General features: G+C 42.3%; 1 protein-coding gene across 2 annotated transcripts in view; it reads left to right on the forward strand.

Moving 5' to 3' along the window:
* NT5DC3 (5'-nucleotidase domain containing 3) overlaps nucleotides 1-14875 on the forward strand; it is a 64464-nt gene that overhangs the window by 35231 nt on the left and 14358 nt on the right. For both annotated transcript variants that reach the window (XM_027541953.1, XM_027541954.1), the window contains exons 7-12: nucleotides 1261-1321; nucleotides 2065-2167; nucleotides 2309-2410; nucleotides 5066-5147; nucleotides 6322-6408; nucleotides 11444-11584. In XM_027541953.1, the coding sequence (XP_027397754.1) occupies nucleotides 1261-1321; nucleotides 2065-2167; nucleotides 2309-2410; nucleotides 5066-5147; nucleotides 6322-6408; nucleotides 11444-11584 (576 nt within the window). The remainder of the gene's footprint in view (nucleotides 1-1260; nucleotides 1322-2064; nucleotides 2168-2308; nucleotides 2411-5065; nucleotides 5148-6321; nucleotides 6409-11443; nucleotides 11585-14875) is intronic.

The raw sequence follows: 14875 nt of genomic DNA on the forward strand, positions 1-14875 counted from the left end.
TAGGCTCACACAGATACTTTATCTTTAAGAAGTTTTAAGAATTACTGGAGTTATGTAACCCTTAGCATTCATGAGGAAAGTTGTTTACTACAAAGTTCAGTTTTTACTATGAAGTGTTAACTACCTCTACATTTGTGTATTCAGGCACTATGTTCTGTGTTCAGGTACTGTGTTCCAGGCACTATTTTTCTGAATACTATATGCCTATTAATTAATCAAATCCTTACAAGAATGTCATGAGATATCATCGCCTTCATTTTACAGATAGAGAAATTGAGGCACAGAGAGGCTGAGTAAGTCGCCCAAGGACATCCAGTTAGTAAGTAGCAGAGCCTGGATTTCAGGCCAGGAAGCTGCACTTCGGCTTGCTCTTAACCACTGCCTTCTGCCGATGTGCCGTTGAAACAGGCCTCTGCCGGAAGGTAATTGAGGTTGAGTTTACAATCAGGAGGTGCTTGTTCCTGACAGTAAGCACCTATCAGTTTTCCAAGGTTTTGTGGTTGTTGTTTAGTCACTAAGTCATGTCTGACTCTCTTGCAACCTCATGAGTTGTAGCCCGCCAGACTCCTCTCTCTATGGGATTTCTTATGGCCCAGTTTTTCCTGCAGCCCAGTCCTCTGCTACAGGCTCCAGAAAGTTTCGATGTGCTTCCAGGAATGCCCACCTATGTAGTAGACCTGCTCAGAGCCCCCCTGAGAGCAGGGCTGTGCTTTGACACGTGCCAGGCATCAGGCTGCCGCTCTGCCAGGCTCTTCCTTGTGTCTGCCTGCTGGATCAAAGCTCTGCCTGCCTTCTGAGCTCCTTGACAGTTCCTTGCCTTTTGGTAGCACTGAAGAGAGGAGGATCCTATCCGACTGGTCTCTGCCTCTTTTTTTAGGGCACAGAATCTGTTGTTGGGGTCCAGAGAAGGGTGCAAAGAGGAAAGCAGCAGTCCTTCCCTTTGTCGGGTGACCTGAAATTACCTGGTCCTCATTCGGCATATAAATGAGTGTTTATCCTGTGGGACTTCATTCAGAATTGTTCACATAAATTGCCTCCTCCAAGTGACTCTTTCGAAAATTGCACTGGAACCTGCTGCTATCACCATGGAAACTTAAGTTTCTTCCTGCCCATGATAAATGGACCAGAATGTAGATTTCATTTAGTGCCTTGGTTGCCAGGCTCTGCAGACAGACATTATCCTACATGACCTTTCACTTGTCCTCTCGCTCAGACTATCCCAGTTATACTCAGACCGATTAAAAACCTATCTTTTGACAGGATTCAATTCGGGACGTGCACACCAAAGGAATCATGTACAGAGCAATTGAAGCAGATATTGGTATGTACCAGATGTTATGTACATAACAAAAGATCAGCATTTCCTTTTGTTGTATAATTTTGTAGGCATATCACTCCAGGTGCTGAGCAGGGTCTGTACCTCTTCTTTAAAAAAGAAAAAAATTTATTTTTGGCTATGCTGGGTCTTCATTGCTGTGTTCAGTCTTTCTCTAGCTGTGGCGAATGGAGGCTACTCTGGTTGGGGTTCGACGGCTTCTCATTGCAGTGTCTTCTTGTTGTGGAGCAAGGGCTGTAAAGCACACAAGATTCAGTGTGGCTCACGGGCTCTAGAGCACAGGCTCGGTAGTTGTAGCACATGGGCTGAGTTGCTCTGTGGCATGGGGGATTTTAGCTCCCAGACCAGGGATCGAACCGGTGTCTCCTGCGTTGGCCGGCAGATTCCTAACCACTGGACCACCAGGGAAGCCCCCGCAGTACCTCTTCTGCGTGCAGTGCAGGGACCTTGCCTCCTTGCACCTCACATGTCTCCCTCCCCTTTGTCTCAGAAGTTGACATAATCCTGACTCTAGAGGAGCAGGCAGCGACAGCCACTCACGTTTTTCCCACTTAGACTGAAGAGGCAAGGTCTTGGTTTCTGATTCACTGGGCACCAGTATACTGACTTGAACCAGGCGTCTTGAAGGCCCTAGACAGTGCTGGATCCATTTGCCCCCTTTAGGAAGTGCTTGCAGATTGGCTGACTTCACCCTGAAACCCTGTGTGCGTTTTCCTCTTGCTCTTTAGAAAAGTACATCTGCTACGCTGAGCAGACCCGTGCGGTGTTGGCCAAGCTGGCTGATCATGGCAAGAAGATGTTTCTTATCACCAACAGCCCCAGTAGCTTTGTGTAAGTTCTGTGTTTCCTGCCTAGTTTCTGGCTCACTTCCGATGCTCTGTGTATTTAAATAGTGGAAAATTTGAAAGAAAAAATCGCAAGAATAGTTAATCCCTTCAATGTTAGGCTAACCTGGCTGCCATGTTGTTCTAGGGACAAAGGGATGAGGTATATTGTTGGAAAAGACTGGAGGGACCTGTTTGATGTGGTCATTGTTCAGGCTGAGAAGCCCAACTTCTTTAACGATAAGCGGCGGTAAGTGTCTGTCTTTTTAGAGACCAGATTTTATTCATCTGATGCTCTGAATACTGAACTGTGTCTTGGTGATATTGTGATAATGTGTCTTGGTGAAATACAATTGGAAAGTCACAAGCATCTGACATTATAGCTTTTGATACTTAACAAACCTCCTAACAAGTAATTGGAATAAAGGTAGGATGAGTATGTACATAGCAGATAGCTTATTATTGAAACAGTTCTCAATTTAACTCAGGCTAGTCAGTCCTATGAGTCAGTCTTTAAGAAAATGATGGACAGCAGTTAGAATCCAAACTTAACATCACATAGTAAATTAGATCTCTCTCTGTGGATGCATTGTGAAGTGTAACAAAATAGCAACAACAAACCACCTGGTGAGTAGCTCCTTAAATAGAACTCTAAATGGTGCACTAAGTGTCCTTAGATTTTGCAAAACTTCTCTGCAACACAGGTTTTGCATCAAATGGAGTAAATCTCTACCCAGACTTAGATAAAGACTTTCTGCCATGGTAGCTTTGGGAAATAGAGGCATGGGAGTTTGGGTTGCACTCTTAGCATTTAGTGGTGGGTGGGGTGAGGGTAGGGTCAAGTGTTCTAAAATGTCTTTTTAACATCCTGGACTGACCTGTTCACCAAGAGTGTATTAGTCGCTCAGTTGTGTCCAGCTCTTTGTGACGCATGGACTGTAGCTCAGTCTGCCACGATCCTCTGTCCATGGAGTTTTCCAGGCAAGAATACTGGAGTGCGTAGCCATCCCCTTCGCCTAGGGATCTTCCAAGTCAGAAACAAACATAGGTCTCCCACATTGCAGGCAGATTCTTCACCATCTGAGCCACCAGGGAAGTCATCGTCCCCAAATGTCAGTGGCATTGCGAGGTACTGCACTGGGATTATAAGAATGATTCGTATTTGCGTAGTAATGGCCCACATTTGAAACACTTTTACCTACATTTCTCTGTCCTGCAATAGGTAACCATGCAGTCTTCCCTGCTCTGCTAGGTGATTTATTTTTTAACAGTAACACTATATCCATGATGGGATGTGTCTTTTTTCTTTTTTCTATTTTCAAGATCTTTTTGATGTGGACCATTTTGAAGATCTTTTTTGAATTTGTATTGCTTCTGTTTTATGTTTTGGTTTTTGGCTGCAAGGCACGTGGGAACTTAGTTTCCTGAGCAGGGCTCGAACCTGTACCCTCTTCATCGGAAGGCAAAAATCTCAACCACTGGACTGCCAGGGAAGTTCCTATGCTAGGTGATTTAAAGCTTGATAATTCGGTGTCCTGTAGTCAGTGTTGAGTGGATTAAATTCCTCTTGTGATGCTAAATTCCAGTTTCCTGAGTGTCACAGTGACTCCTGGAAGAAAAGGCAAAACCAGGAACCATGTGCAGAGACTGAGAATTTAAGAGAATGTTCAATCTGTACGTTTTAGAGTTAGATGTAGATGTGCCTGTAGCTGTAATCACTGCCTGGCTGCTTGGTCACTGATAAAATGCTCTCTGGCCTTTTCTTTTTGGATCTCAGGGAGGTGGTCAGGGGAAGGACCTCATCTCCCCTTTCACCATGGACCTCCCTCCTGTGTCATGTTTATGCACAGTGGCAGGATGATGTCTTAGATTATTAGATTTTCCCTGGAGGAACCCAGCACGGCTCACTCACTCTCACTCTAGATGTCTGGATTAAAAATCCTCTCCCTGTATTCATCCTTCTGTTATTTATGATGATGAAGGTGAAGGAACATCCATATGAGAGGATAGCATGCAGTCATTAAAAATGAGGTTTTTTTTTTTAAAGGCAGTGAACATATCTCCTGACTGTAAAAAATGATGTATGAATCACATGGGAAATTGCTCACAGCCTTGGAAAAGAGAAGATACATAGCAGTATCCAGAAATGATCCTCATTTTATATTCATAAAAAAGAGAAAGATACATAAAGACCAAAAGATATGGACTGAACTCATGTGTTTCTACCTGGGTACTGGAATTATGGATGATTTTCTTTTTCTTTATTGTATTTGTCTACATTTTCCAGATGTTTTTTGCAGTGAGTTTATATTTTTCTCACCAGAAAAGCAGTTCAAATAAGTATTACCTAAATAAAGAAAAAGGACAAATAAACCTTGTGTTTTTTTTGGAGTAGCACACCCAGGTTGAGGAATGAGGCCTTTGTTCTGTTTTTCCTATTTTCCATCATAAAATAATATGCCCGATTCTCTGATGTGTCTTGTATCTAGACTGGCTGCATTTCAAATGCAAAGCTGGATGAATGTAATAAGCAGTATTTCTATAAGCTTTATTTTTGGTAAAATGTTGTCTGCATGGTTGAATAAAGTTGGAAAATCTGGGTTAAAGAAAGTTTCTTTGTAGGAGGGCTTTTCAGAACCACCAATGACTTTTAAAGAGGGACATGTCTAGGGCACAGTGTTTTCCAGATTCATCTGACTCTGGCGTTAGTTTTTCACTAGCCCTTTCTGGGTCCCGTGGTCTGCAGCACGGGATGTTTTGCACGAGGCTGGGGAACGTGGTGGTGGGGTTTGGTTTGGGTTGTGGGGCTCGTTTCTCTCTCCGGGGAGTAACCGTGGAGTCTTTCATCCAGCACACAGCCTGCACTGCCACCACACATGGTAACGTTTCCTGTTTCTGTTGTTAGACCTTTCCGAAAGGTGAATGAGAAAGGTGTCTTACTCTGGGATAAGATCTACAAGCTGCAGAAAGGCCAGATTTACAAGCAGGTATCTCGTGACCCGTCTGTCCTCTTAGTTGCTGTGCTTTGTGATCAGTTATACGGATGTCACAGCTGGCATTCACTGAGGCTCACGTAGTCAGGCACAGTCCTGGGGGCTCTGCTTGAATCGACTGTTTGTAACTTGGTGGCAGAATTTAAGCTTAAGTCAATGTATTTTCAATGTGCTCTGTGTGAATTAACTCAGAATTGAGCAGCTTTAAAAAAATATATTTTTAAGCATTTTTTCTGTAGGATATAAAATTTAGAATGCCAGTAGTAAAATGGAAGTTTCTCTTTAAGAAGTGTTTAATCACATGGCGTCTTGCCCCAATTAGTAATTATTTCCTGATGAACTGTGTTTCAGGTACAGTTTTGATATATTATGGTTTCACGTAAAGCTCTCCCATGTTGAGTAAATGATTGAATTGCTGTCCATTTTTGTGTTACTGAAATTAGTTTTTTAAATTTTATCCTTTTATATTTTATATACATTTTTATTAAACATTTTATATTTGTATAATATTTATAACATAAAATTACAGAAGAGCATGATATAGTTTTTTTTGAACTGTGTAGTACATTCCTTGTATTATATACTGTCCAACTGGCTTATACCTGTTGTATATGTAACAGACTGATGGATTTGGCACTAAGTATATTTTCTAGGCCTGAAAGATTAGCTTGGATACAGCCATTCCCCATCTAGGAAGCTAGGGGAAGAAAATGATTAAGATGTAGCTAGCTGAAGAAAACTATTAAGAGGTAGCTAAAGCTTTGCTAAAGAATGTTTATCATGATGTTACTTACAAAATAGGTAGGAAGGTAAATGTCTAATATCAGATAATTGATTAAACGAATCATGGGTAGGTCTCAGCTGCTGAAATTACATGGCAGGCGAATACTTGTTGACATGGTCAATAAATTACAGAATGTTAAATGTAAAAAAAGATCCTTAAGAAGGTATACAATATGAATCCCTCCTGAAAAGTGCATTTGACTTAGAAGAAAGGGCTCAAAGATTTCACATAAATGTTTTTTATCTTAATATTTCGATACTTAAACTGTAAAAGCAAAAATATTTTAAGTTAAAAAAAAAAAGTAGATATCTTGGGCCATGGGGTGTACAGGCCTTTTATCTGTCATATAATGCAATATAACACCTGTATTTTTCTGTATTGCAGGGCAATTTATATGAATTTTTGAAGCTTACTGGATGGAGGGGCTCCAAAGTGTTGTATTTTGGTGACCACATATATAGTGACCTGGCGGTGAGAAATCTTATTTCCTATTTCTTTGTTGGGTACAGTGTTAGGCCCACTTATTGAGGAGTTTATTTATTATTTAAGACTATTTTCATGCTTTCATAAAAATGAGGACTGGGCCACATTTCTTGCTGCTTTTTCTTTAATTTCTCATATTTTACCAAACCAAATGAATCAGAGTCATGAAGTAGAGGAATTTTGGGAAAATGATGGAAATTAACAATTTACTCAGGTTATCAGAAAAAAATCTTTACTCAGAAAAAAGTCTTTCCATTTAAAAAGGTCAGAAATAAATGACAGTGTTTTTTCCTTTTCCTTTCTTTATTAAGCATCAGAAACATACAAATGGTCTGTAAAAGCTTGTAAACATCAGTCTGGGTTTCTTTTGCCTGATAGTCATTTTGAAAGAGTACAAAATGTAAAAAGTACAATAGCTATTTCTAGGAAATGGCTAGTAGGTGAAAATGAGGCTTTCATGCCCTTTGGAATGACTGGAGTGTCTCAGGACTTGAATTATGACTTAATTTATAATTGGCACAGGAGTGAGTGAGTCACACTTATTACCACCCTTGGTTCCTTGTGGAATGAATGTATATATATATATTTATATGTAAATAAAATTCATTTATACGAAGAGTGAAATACGTGACTGTATACAAAAGTGCTTAGTAAAGTAGAAACCTAAAGTGCTCCTGTCAGGATGCTGGCACTCCCAGGATGTCCGACCAAGTGCCATGGCGTCACAAGACATAGCTCTTGCTGTGTGGTCTGTGGGCCTTGAGGAGATAACTGTGACCCTGGAGGCATGTGGGTGCTTGGCCCCGTGAGGTCCCCCGCACAGAGACAGGTCCAAGTGCCGTGCGAAGCTTCACACTGCAGTTGTTTGTCCAGTGTTGTCCCCGTGACATTGGCATCACCCGGGAACTTGCTCAAACTGCACATTCTTGGCCTCACCCTAGACCTACCGAGTTATAAAGAAGCTCTGGGGTTGGGGCCCAGCCATCAGTGTTGTTCTCAGCTTTCCACGCTAAAACTTGATGTCACAGTGTTGCTGGCCTCATGGAATGAGTTGTTTCGTCTTCTCAGTTTTTGGAAGAGTTTGAGAAGGATTGGTGTTCATTCTTTTATGTTTAATAGTGAAGCCATCCAGTTCTGGACTTTTCACTGTTGGAAGGTTTTTGATTCCTGATTCAGTCTTCTTCCTAGAAAGAGGTCTGTTCAGATTTACCAATTCTTCATGATTCAGTCTTGGTAGGTTGTGTGTTTCTAGGAATTTGTCCATTTCATCTAGATTATTCAAGTTGTTGGCATACAGTAGTTTACAGTCCTCTTTTATAATCTTTTTTTTTAATCTGTAGAATTGGTGGTAATGTCACCACTTACATTTCTGATTTTAGTAATTTGAGTCTTCTTGTTTTCTTATCAAACTTGATGGTTTTTCAATTTTGTTGAATTTTTTTTTGAAAAACCAATTCTTAGTTTTATTGATTTTTCTCTGTTTTTTTTATATTCTCTATTTTATTTATTTCTGCTCCGATCTTTACCATTTCTTTTTGTGCTGCTAGCTTTCAGTTTAGTTTGTTCTTTTTCTAGTTCTTTTAGGTTTAAAGTTAAGTTGTTGTTTTGAGATCTTTGTTTTTCAATCTAAATGGCTAGAGGTGTTAATTTTCATTTTAGTCTTGCTTTTTTTGTATCCCATAAACTTGGGTATGTTGTGTTTGCATTTTAACTTGTCCCAAGTTTTCTAATTTTCCGTGTGATTTCTCTTTTGACCCATTGGTTGTTGAAGAGTGTGTCTTTTAATTTCCACATATTTCTGAATTTTTCAGTTTCTCCTTTTGCTATTGATGTCTAGTTTCATTCTTAGTGATAAGAAAAGATACTTCATATGATTTCAGTCTTCTAAAATTAATCAAGACTTGTTTTGTGGCCTAAAATACAGCTGCTGCTGGAGAATGCTCCATGTGCATTGGAGAAAAATATTGTATTCTACTTTTGTTGGGTAGAGTGTTCTAATTGATCTGTGGTGTTGTTCAGGTCCTGTATTTCTTGTTCTTCTGTCTCCTATTTTTATCCATTATAGAAAGTGGGCTACTGATGTTTCCTATTATTATTGTAAAGCTGTCTCTTGTTCCCTTCAGTTCTGTTAATGTTTGCATCATATATTTTGGACCTCTGATGTTTGGTTCATATGTGCTTTTAATTGTTATATATTTTTGGTGAATTGATCCTTTTATCATGATGTAATGTCATTCTTTGTGTCTTGTAACTATTTTTGACCCAAAGTCTGTTTTGCCTGATACTAGGATAGCCACTTTTGTTTTGGTTACTATTTGTGTGGAATGTCTTTTTTAGTCTTTTCACTTTCAACTCTGTGTTTTCTTAGATCTAAAATAAATTGTCTTGTAGACAGCATATATTTGGATCCATCCTGGAGTGATCAGACCAGAATTGATTAATGTGTCAGAGATTATGTGGGCAATGAATATTACCCTTCAAAGGAATCCCTTGAGAATGTAGATGCTTCCAATGTTGCTGCAGTTTCTCAAAATAAATTTAGATGCCCCCTTTGGGATATATTTGAGAGCCAGCTTGAGGCACTGGAGAAAATTAATTTCATTATCATTAATTCATTGTCATGTACTTTAGTCTTAGGAGTGTTCCAGTTGACTTTTTACCTATTGTCAGAAATAAGATCCATCTTGAAAAGTTTGCCACCACTGGGAATATTTAGAAAACTGTGCTGTATGTAGGGTTTCATATATTTTAGGAGAAAGAGAATTATTGAAAGATTTAAAGAAATTCAACCATGGAAGAAGATAGGCATCCTTAGGACTTGTAGAGCAGGGATTCTAGCTTTAGGGGAGTAACCAGAGTGAATTTTCAAAATAGTAAACTATATACCACTTCTGTCCTTAAAAGCGCTCTCCTTAGAAGTATCCCTTTCTCCCTTAGAGTAAACGCCTGGCTTCCTGCAGTTGTCGTGCTCAAGCTCTGTCTCCCCAACCTCTCCTCCCTCTCTGAAGGCACCTCCTGCCTCTTCCCTCTCTCCTTCTCTGCCCTAGGTTGCTTGCCTTGCTGTTTCTTAGCACACCCTGCTCCCAGCATGTTCCTGCCCCGGGATCTTTGCACTTGACCTTTTTCCAGCCAGAATTTTTCTCTTCCCATACATTTACATACTTTTACTGCTTGAATGTCCCTTTGTTAGCCTGGCCTTCTTACTCTCTATAAAATGGTAACTCCTTATTTTGCTTGATTTTTGTCCATTGTGTTTCTTACCACCTGCCATTGTGTATTGGCTTGCTTATTTTTTTTTTGGTCCGTATTTCCCATGAGAGCAGAGGTTTGTTATTTTTGTTCACTATTTTATTCTCAGTTTCTAGCACAGGGCCTGGCAAACAGTAGTATTTAATAAATGTTTGTCAAATGAGAAAATGAACAGCCATTCAGTATGGTGATTGTATATCTTAAATTTGCCAGGACATAACTTATATGAAGGAGATGGGAATACCAGACCACCTGACCTGCCTCTTGAGAAACCTGTATGCAGGTCAGGAAGCAACAGTTAGAACTGGACATGGAATAACAGACTGGTTCCAAATAGGAAAAGGAGTACATCAAGGCTGTATATTGTCACCCTGCTTATTTAACTTATATGCAGAGTACATCATGAGAAATGCTGGGCTGGAAGAAGCACAAGCTGGAATCAAGATTGCCAGGAGAAATATCAATAACCTCAGATATGCAGATGACACCACCCTTATGGCAGAAAGTGAAGAGGAACTAAAGAGCCTCTTGATGGAAGTGAAAGAAGAGAGTGAAAAAGTTGGCTTAAAGCTCAACATTCAGAAAACGAAGATCATAGTATCCAGTCCCATCACTTCATGGGAAATAGATGGGGAAACAATGGAAACAGTGGCTGACTTTGTTTTTTTGGGCTCCAAAATCACTGCAGATGGTGACTGCAGCCATGAAATTAAAAGACGCTTACTCCTTGGAAGGAAAGTTATGACCAACCTAGACAGCATATTAAAAAGCAGAGACATTACTTTGCCAACAAAGGTCTGTCTAGTCAAGGCTATGGTTTTTCCATTAGTCATGTATGGATGTGAGAGTTGGACTGTGAAGAAGGCTGAGTGCCGAAGAATTGATGCTTTTGAACTGTGGTGTTGGAGAAGACTCTTGAGAGTCCCTTGGACTGCAAGGAGATCCAACCAGTCCATTCTAAAGGAGATCAGTCCTGGGATTTCTTTGGAAGGACTTATGCTAAAGCTGAAACTCCAGTACTTTGGCCACCTCATGCGAAGAGTTGACTCATTGGAAAAGACTCTGATGCTGGGAGGGATTGGGAGCAGGAGGAGAAGGGGACGACAGAGGATGAGATGGCTGGATGGCATCACCGACTCGATGGACAGGAGTTTGGGTGAACTTTGGGAGTTGGTGATGGACAGGGAGGCCTGGCGTGCTGCAATTCATGAGGTTGCGAAGAGTTGGACACGACTGAGCTACTGAACTGAACTGAACTTATATCAGATATTCTGGCTTATTGTCATATCACAGGAGTACAATATTTGGAATGAAGATACGATCATGTATGTTGGTTGGTCCTGAATGATCATTCCAAGTCTGAAATTTTTCATAACCCAGGAGGCTTGGCATGCCATGGATGTTCCCCAGCCTTCTTTGGGTGGATTGAATAAAAACCTTCAGAAGCATTTCAATTTACCCTCCTCCTGCCCCTGACCTAATTGTTGTTTTAGAGACCGTGGTTAACGATTCAAGATCCTGTGTTTCTGTGGGGGCTGTGACTCAAGCAATTATTTCTGGAACAGAAACTTTCTTTGGAGGGGGGTGGGGAATGGCCAAAGCCTGGGGCAAAATTGGCTTTAATTAAGTGTAATTCATTGAGTTCAGCTTGGTTAATGACCAACCATTACAATTAAAATTAATTCAGTGAATGCCTGTTGTGTCTGGGAAAGGTAATAAAATGGTTTCAATTCTGTTGTGATGACTGTTGACTTTTTGTGATCTTTGCAATCAGGACTTGACCCTGAAGCATGGCTGGCGAACGGGTGCGATTATCCCTGAATTAAGATCCGAGCTCAAAACCATGAACACGGAGCAGTACATTCAAACTGTGGCCTGGCTACAGACCCTGACCGGGTTATTGGAGCAGATGCAGGTTTGGAATTCTTTTTCTCTTCTACTTTTTCTTTCTTTCTTTTTTTGTAAAAGAATTATTTATTTGTTTTTGGCTCTGCTCCGTCTTCATTGCTACGTGCGGAATTTCTCTCGTTGTGGTGCACAGGCTTCTCATTGCGGTGGCTTTTCTTGTTGTGGAGCACAGGCTCTAGAATGCACAAGCTCAGTATAATTGTGGCACATGGGCCTAGTTCCTCCTCAGCATGTGGGATTTTCCTGGATCAGGGATTGAACCTGTGTCCCCTGCAGTGGCAGGTGGATTCTTAACCACTGGGCTGCCAGGGAAATCCTCCCCTACTTTTTCTTTAAGCCTGAGGTTAGTCCACTGATCAGAGTTATTTCAGATATTTTTCTGTTCAATTGAGGTCCTAAAGTATGAGGCAGAAGCTATCCTGCAGAATAACCACTGGGGTGATTTTGCCCCTGAAAGAATCTTGCCACTTTCCCTAAAGAGAATTTTAAAAATGACTGCCAAAGCCATTTGGAGAAAGTTTTGTGGGGCCCATGTGGGGAATTCCAGAGTCCTTACTTCTCCACCCAAGCCCCACTGGGAGATATTCTGTGGGTAGTGGGATTCGAGAACCTCTGCCTAGTGTTTGGGTCCAGTCCTCCTGCTGCCTTTTGCCTGCTGTGGGACTTCTCCTTTCTGGGCCTCAGTTTCCCCATCTGTGAAAGGGAATGAACACTTCAGGCCGGACACCACGGCTTGCTGGGAATAGTCTCAGAGCAAGAATCGAGATCTCTGCCTGCAGCTTCCATCTGACTTTGAATCAGTTTGCTGGCTCACTGGAGTTCAGTGGTAGTTTTTTTTTTTTTTTTTCTTTCTGTGAGTTACATAGCCAGTTTTAGGCAGATAGTGAGGAAAGTCATTTTGGTAATTTCCTGGCCCATGGACTATGCCCTCTGTTGCAGCTGTGACTGCCCCCCTCCCCACCTCTCCCCCCACCCCGCCCCGCCAAGTCTCATGAGACACCTTGCTTTCTCACCTGATTTAGCTGGCCTGGCCCTCAGCGTCTCAGCGTGAATGCTGACTCTTAGGATAAGGGGCGTGGATGCCTGCTTTGTTGGCTAACACACCTGTAGCCTCTGGCCATGGCCTGGTGCCCACAGCCTGCCAGCCTGCTTTGGAAATGGGCCAGGGAACTGCCTTGCTTGGCCCAGCTGGCAGCGAGCTCAGGCAGGGATGCAGGGAGTGCCAGGCCCTCACTCCAGGGCACACACCTTCCAGGGCATGGGGCCCCGCACGTCCCCCGGGCCTTGCTTCCAGCTTGTCTTGGCTGTGTTGCTCTTTGGCTCGCCTCTGACGAGGACTGGTTCTGTTTCCCTCCCTGTGCTTGTCTGTGAGGTGTTTGTCTAAAAATAAAAGGCATGGATTCTGGGTTAATGCAGCTTCAAGTCTGTGCATAGGTCACACGTAATAATAGTTACTCTCTAGATGCCAGGCATTGTGCTGAGCGCTTGCTCTGCAACATTACTCCTCACTCGTCCCAGCTGTCCTGTGTACAATTTTCCACTTTAGAATGAGGAAACTGGGTGTCTGAGAGGTTAGGTAACATGTCCAAGGTCATAAAACAACAGAGCAAGGACTTGAACCTGGGCTGTGTGGTGCCCGAGTCCCTGCTTTGGGGCAGTGCACGGAAGTGCTGTTTTACTTGGCGGTTTAGAGCTTTCGTGTATAGCTAGAGCCCTCCCCTTAGGTGCGGTCTCTCTGTGATGCGGGCAGCTGGTCAGATACACAGATGCAGCCTGCAGGTAGATGGTTTAGCTGTGGTTTCCTTTTCCAGCTTTCTGTCTGGGTGGATTCTCTAGGACGTAGAGGAAGGTGATTGATGATTAAAAAATTACCCGAATGAGCAGCATTTCTCACTGTGCTTCCTGTTCCCTTTCTCCTCTCCCCCGATCCCTGCGTTCACCTAGAAAACTATACATTATTCCAGTGATTCTGTGTCAGACGTTTCTATAGCTCCTCTTTTTCTGATAATGGGCACATAGCACATTATCTGGACACTATTTTCTGAGAAGAGAAATTGGTCCTTGAACTTGGGTATGATTTTTTTTTTTTTTTCCTTTTTCATTTTGGAAGCCAAAAGTGTTACCTGGAGCTGGGTCTGATGAATTAACTGGAAGTATTTAATTTTTGGATTTAAGGAAGTAGCTATAAAGAAGAATTTTTGTTCATTAGCCTTGAAGTGCCCTCCTGAGTGGTACTGTTCATGGTGGTCATGCTGATGGATGATGTGCTGGTATTAAGTCTTTTAGGTAACCATGTTAGAGCCATATTTAGCCTGGGTTGGACAGACTTCTGCAACAAGCTAGCTAGCCATTGTGTGAGGTCGTGCAGGTCGTACGGTCTCAGCTCCATGCTGGTAGCGTGAAAGCAGCCTTGGACAATATGTGAGCAACCAGTTGTAGCTGTATCCCTGACATTTTATTGGGGGACACTAAAATTTTAATTTCATATCATTTTTATGCATCATGAAGTTATTTTTCTTTTGAATTTTTTTCAACAACTTCAAAAGGAAAATCCATTCTTGAGCTCATTGGGATGATAGAAAGGTGGGCAGTGGGCTGGATTTGGTCTCCATTGGTACAGGTTATCAGCCTTCTGGCTAGATGGCAATAATTCTGCCCATGCAGGAGTGGGCTAGCCTGTACAGTATATTTTCATAGATTGTAGCCATAAATGGCTGAGTGAGCTAATGAACGAGAGGGGCTGAAGGTGGCTGAGGTGTCTGTAGGATCAGCTTCTGGTGTGGGCTTCTGGTTAGTCTTTTCCCGTGCCAGGTCCCCATCCTTGAGTGCATGGTATCACTTAAAGGTTAATTATAGCTAAGTAAACCCAGTGTTTGAAGTATTTTAAAGTAGGTATCAGACTCCTAAGATTGCTGTCTTACAAAGTTTGGCCTTGTAGGAGGATCCAAGCTGGAGAAAGGGGTGGCTCAAGGAGAAACTGCTTTTTCTTCTAATGGAAGAGCCTTCAGCATGTTTAAAAGCTGATGGGTAGACTCCAGGGGAGGAGGTTGATCACTTGGGAGAGATGATAAACGATGAAGAAAGGGCAGGTGGGAGGGAGCCGTGGGTGGGCGTGGGTGGGCCTTGGATGGGAGGGTGTGAGGGGAGGCTGGGCTGCGGTGCACACACCCAGAGCTCAGGTGCCCCCTGCTCGAGGGGGTGCTCCCTGGTTCAGCTCTCTGGGGCCTTCCTCCTTCGCTTGTCCCTTCAGCAGTCTTGGGCTTTGCTGGAGATGATCCCGCATCCCTGGCTCCGCCCT

This window comes from Bos indicus x Bos taurus, chromosome 5 (genome assembly GCF_003369695.1).
Source record: "Bos indicus x Bos taurus breed Angus x Brahman F1 hybrid chromosome 5, Bos_hybrid_MaternalHap_v2.0, whole genome shotgun sequence".
NCBI lineage: Eukaryota > Metazoa > Chordata > Mammalia > Artiodactyla > Bovidae > Bos > Bos indicus x Bos taurus.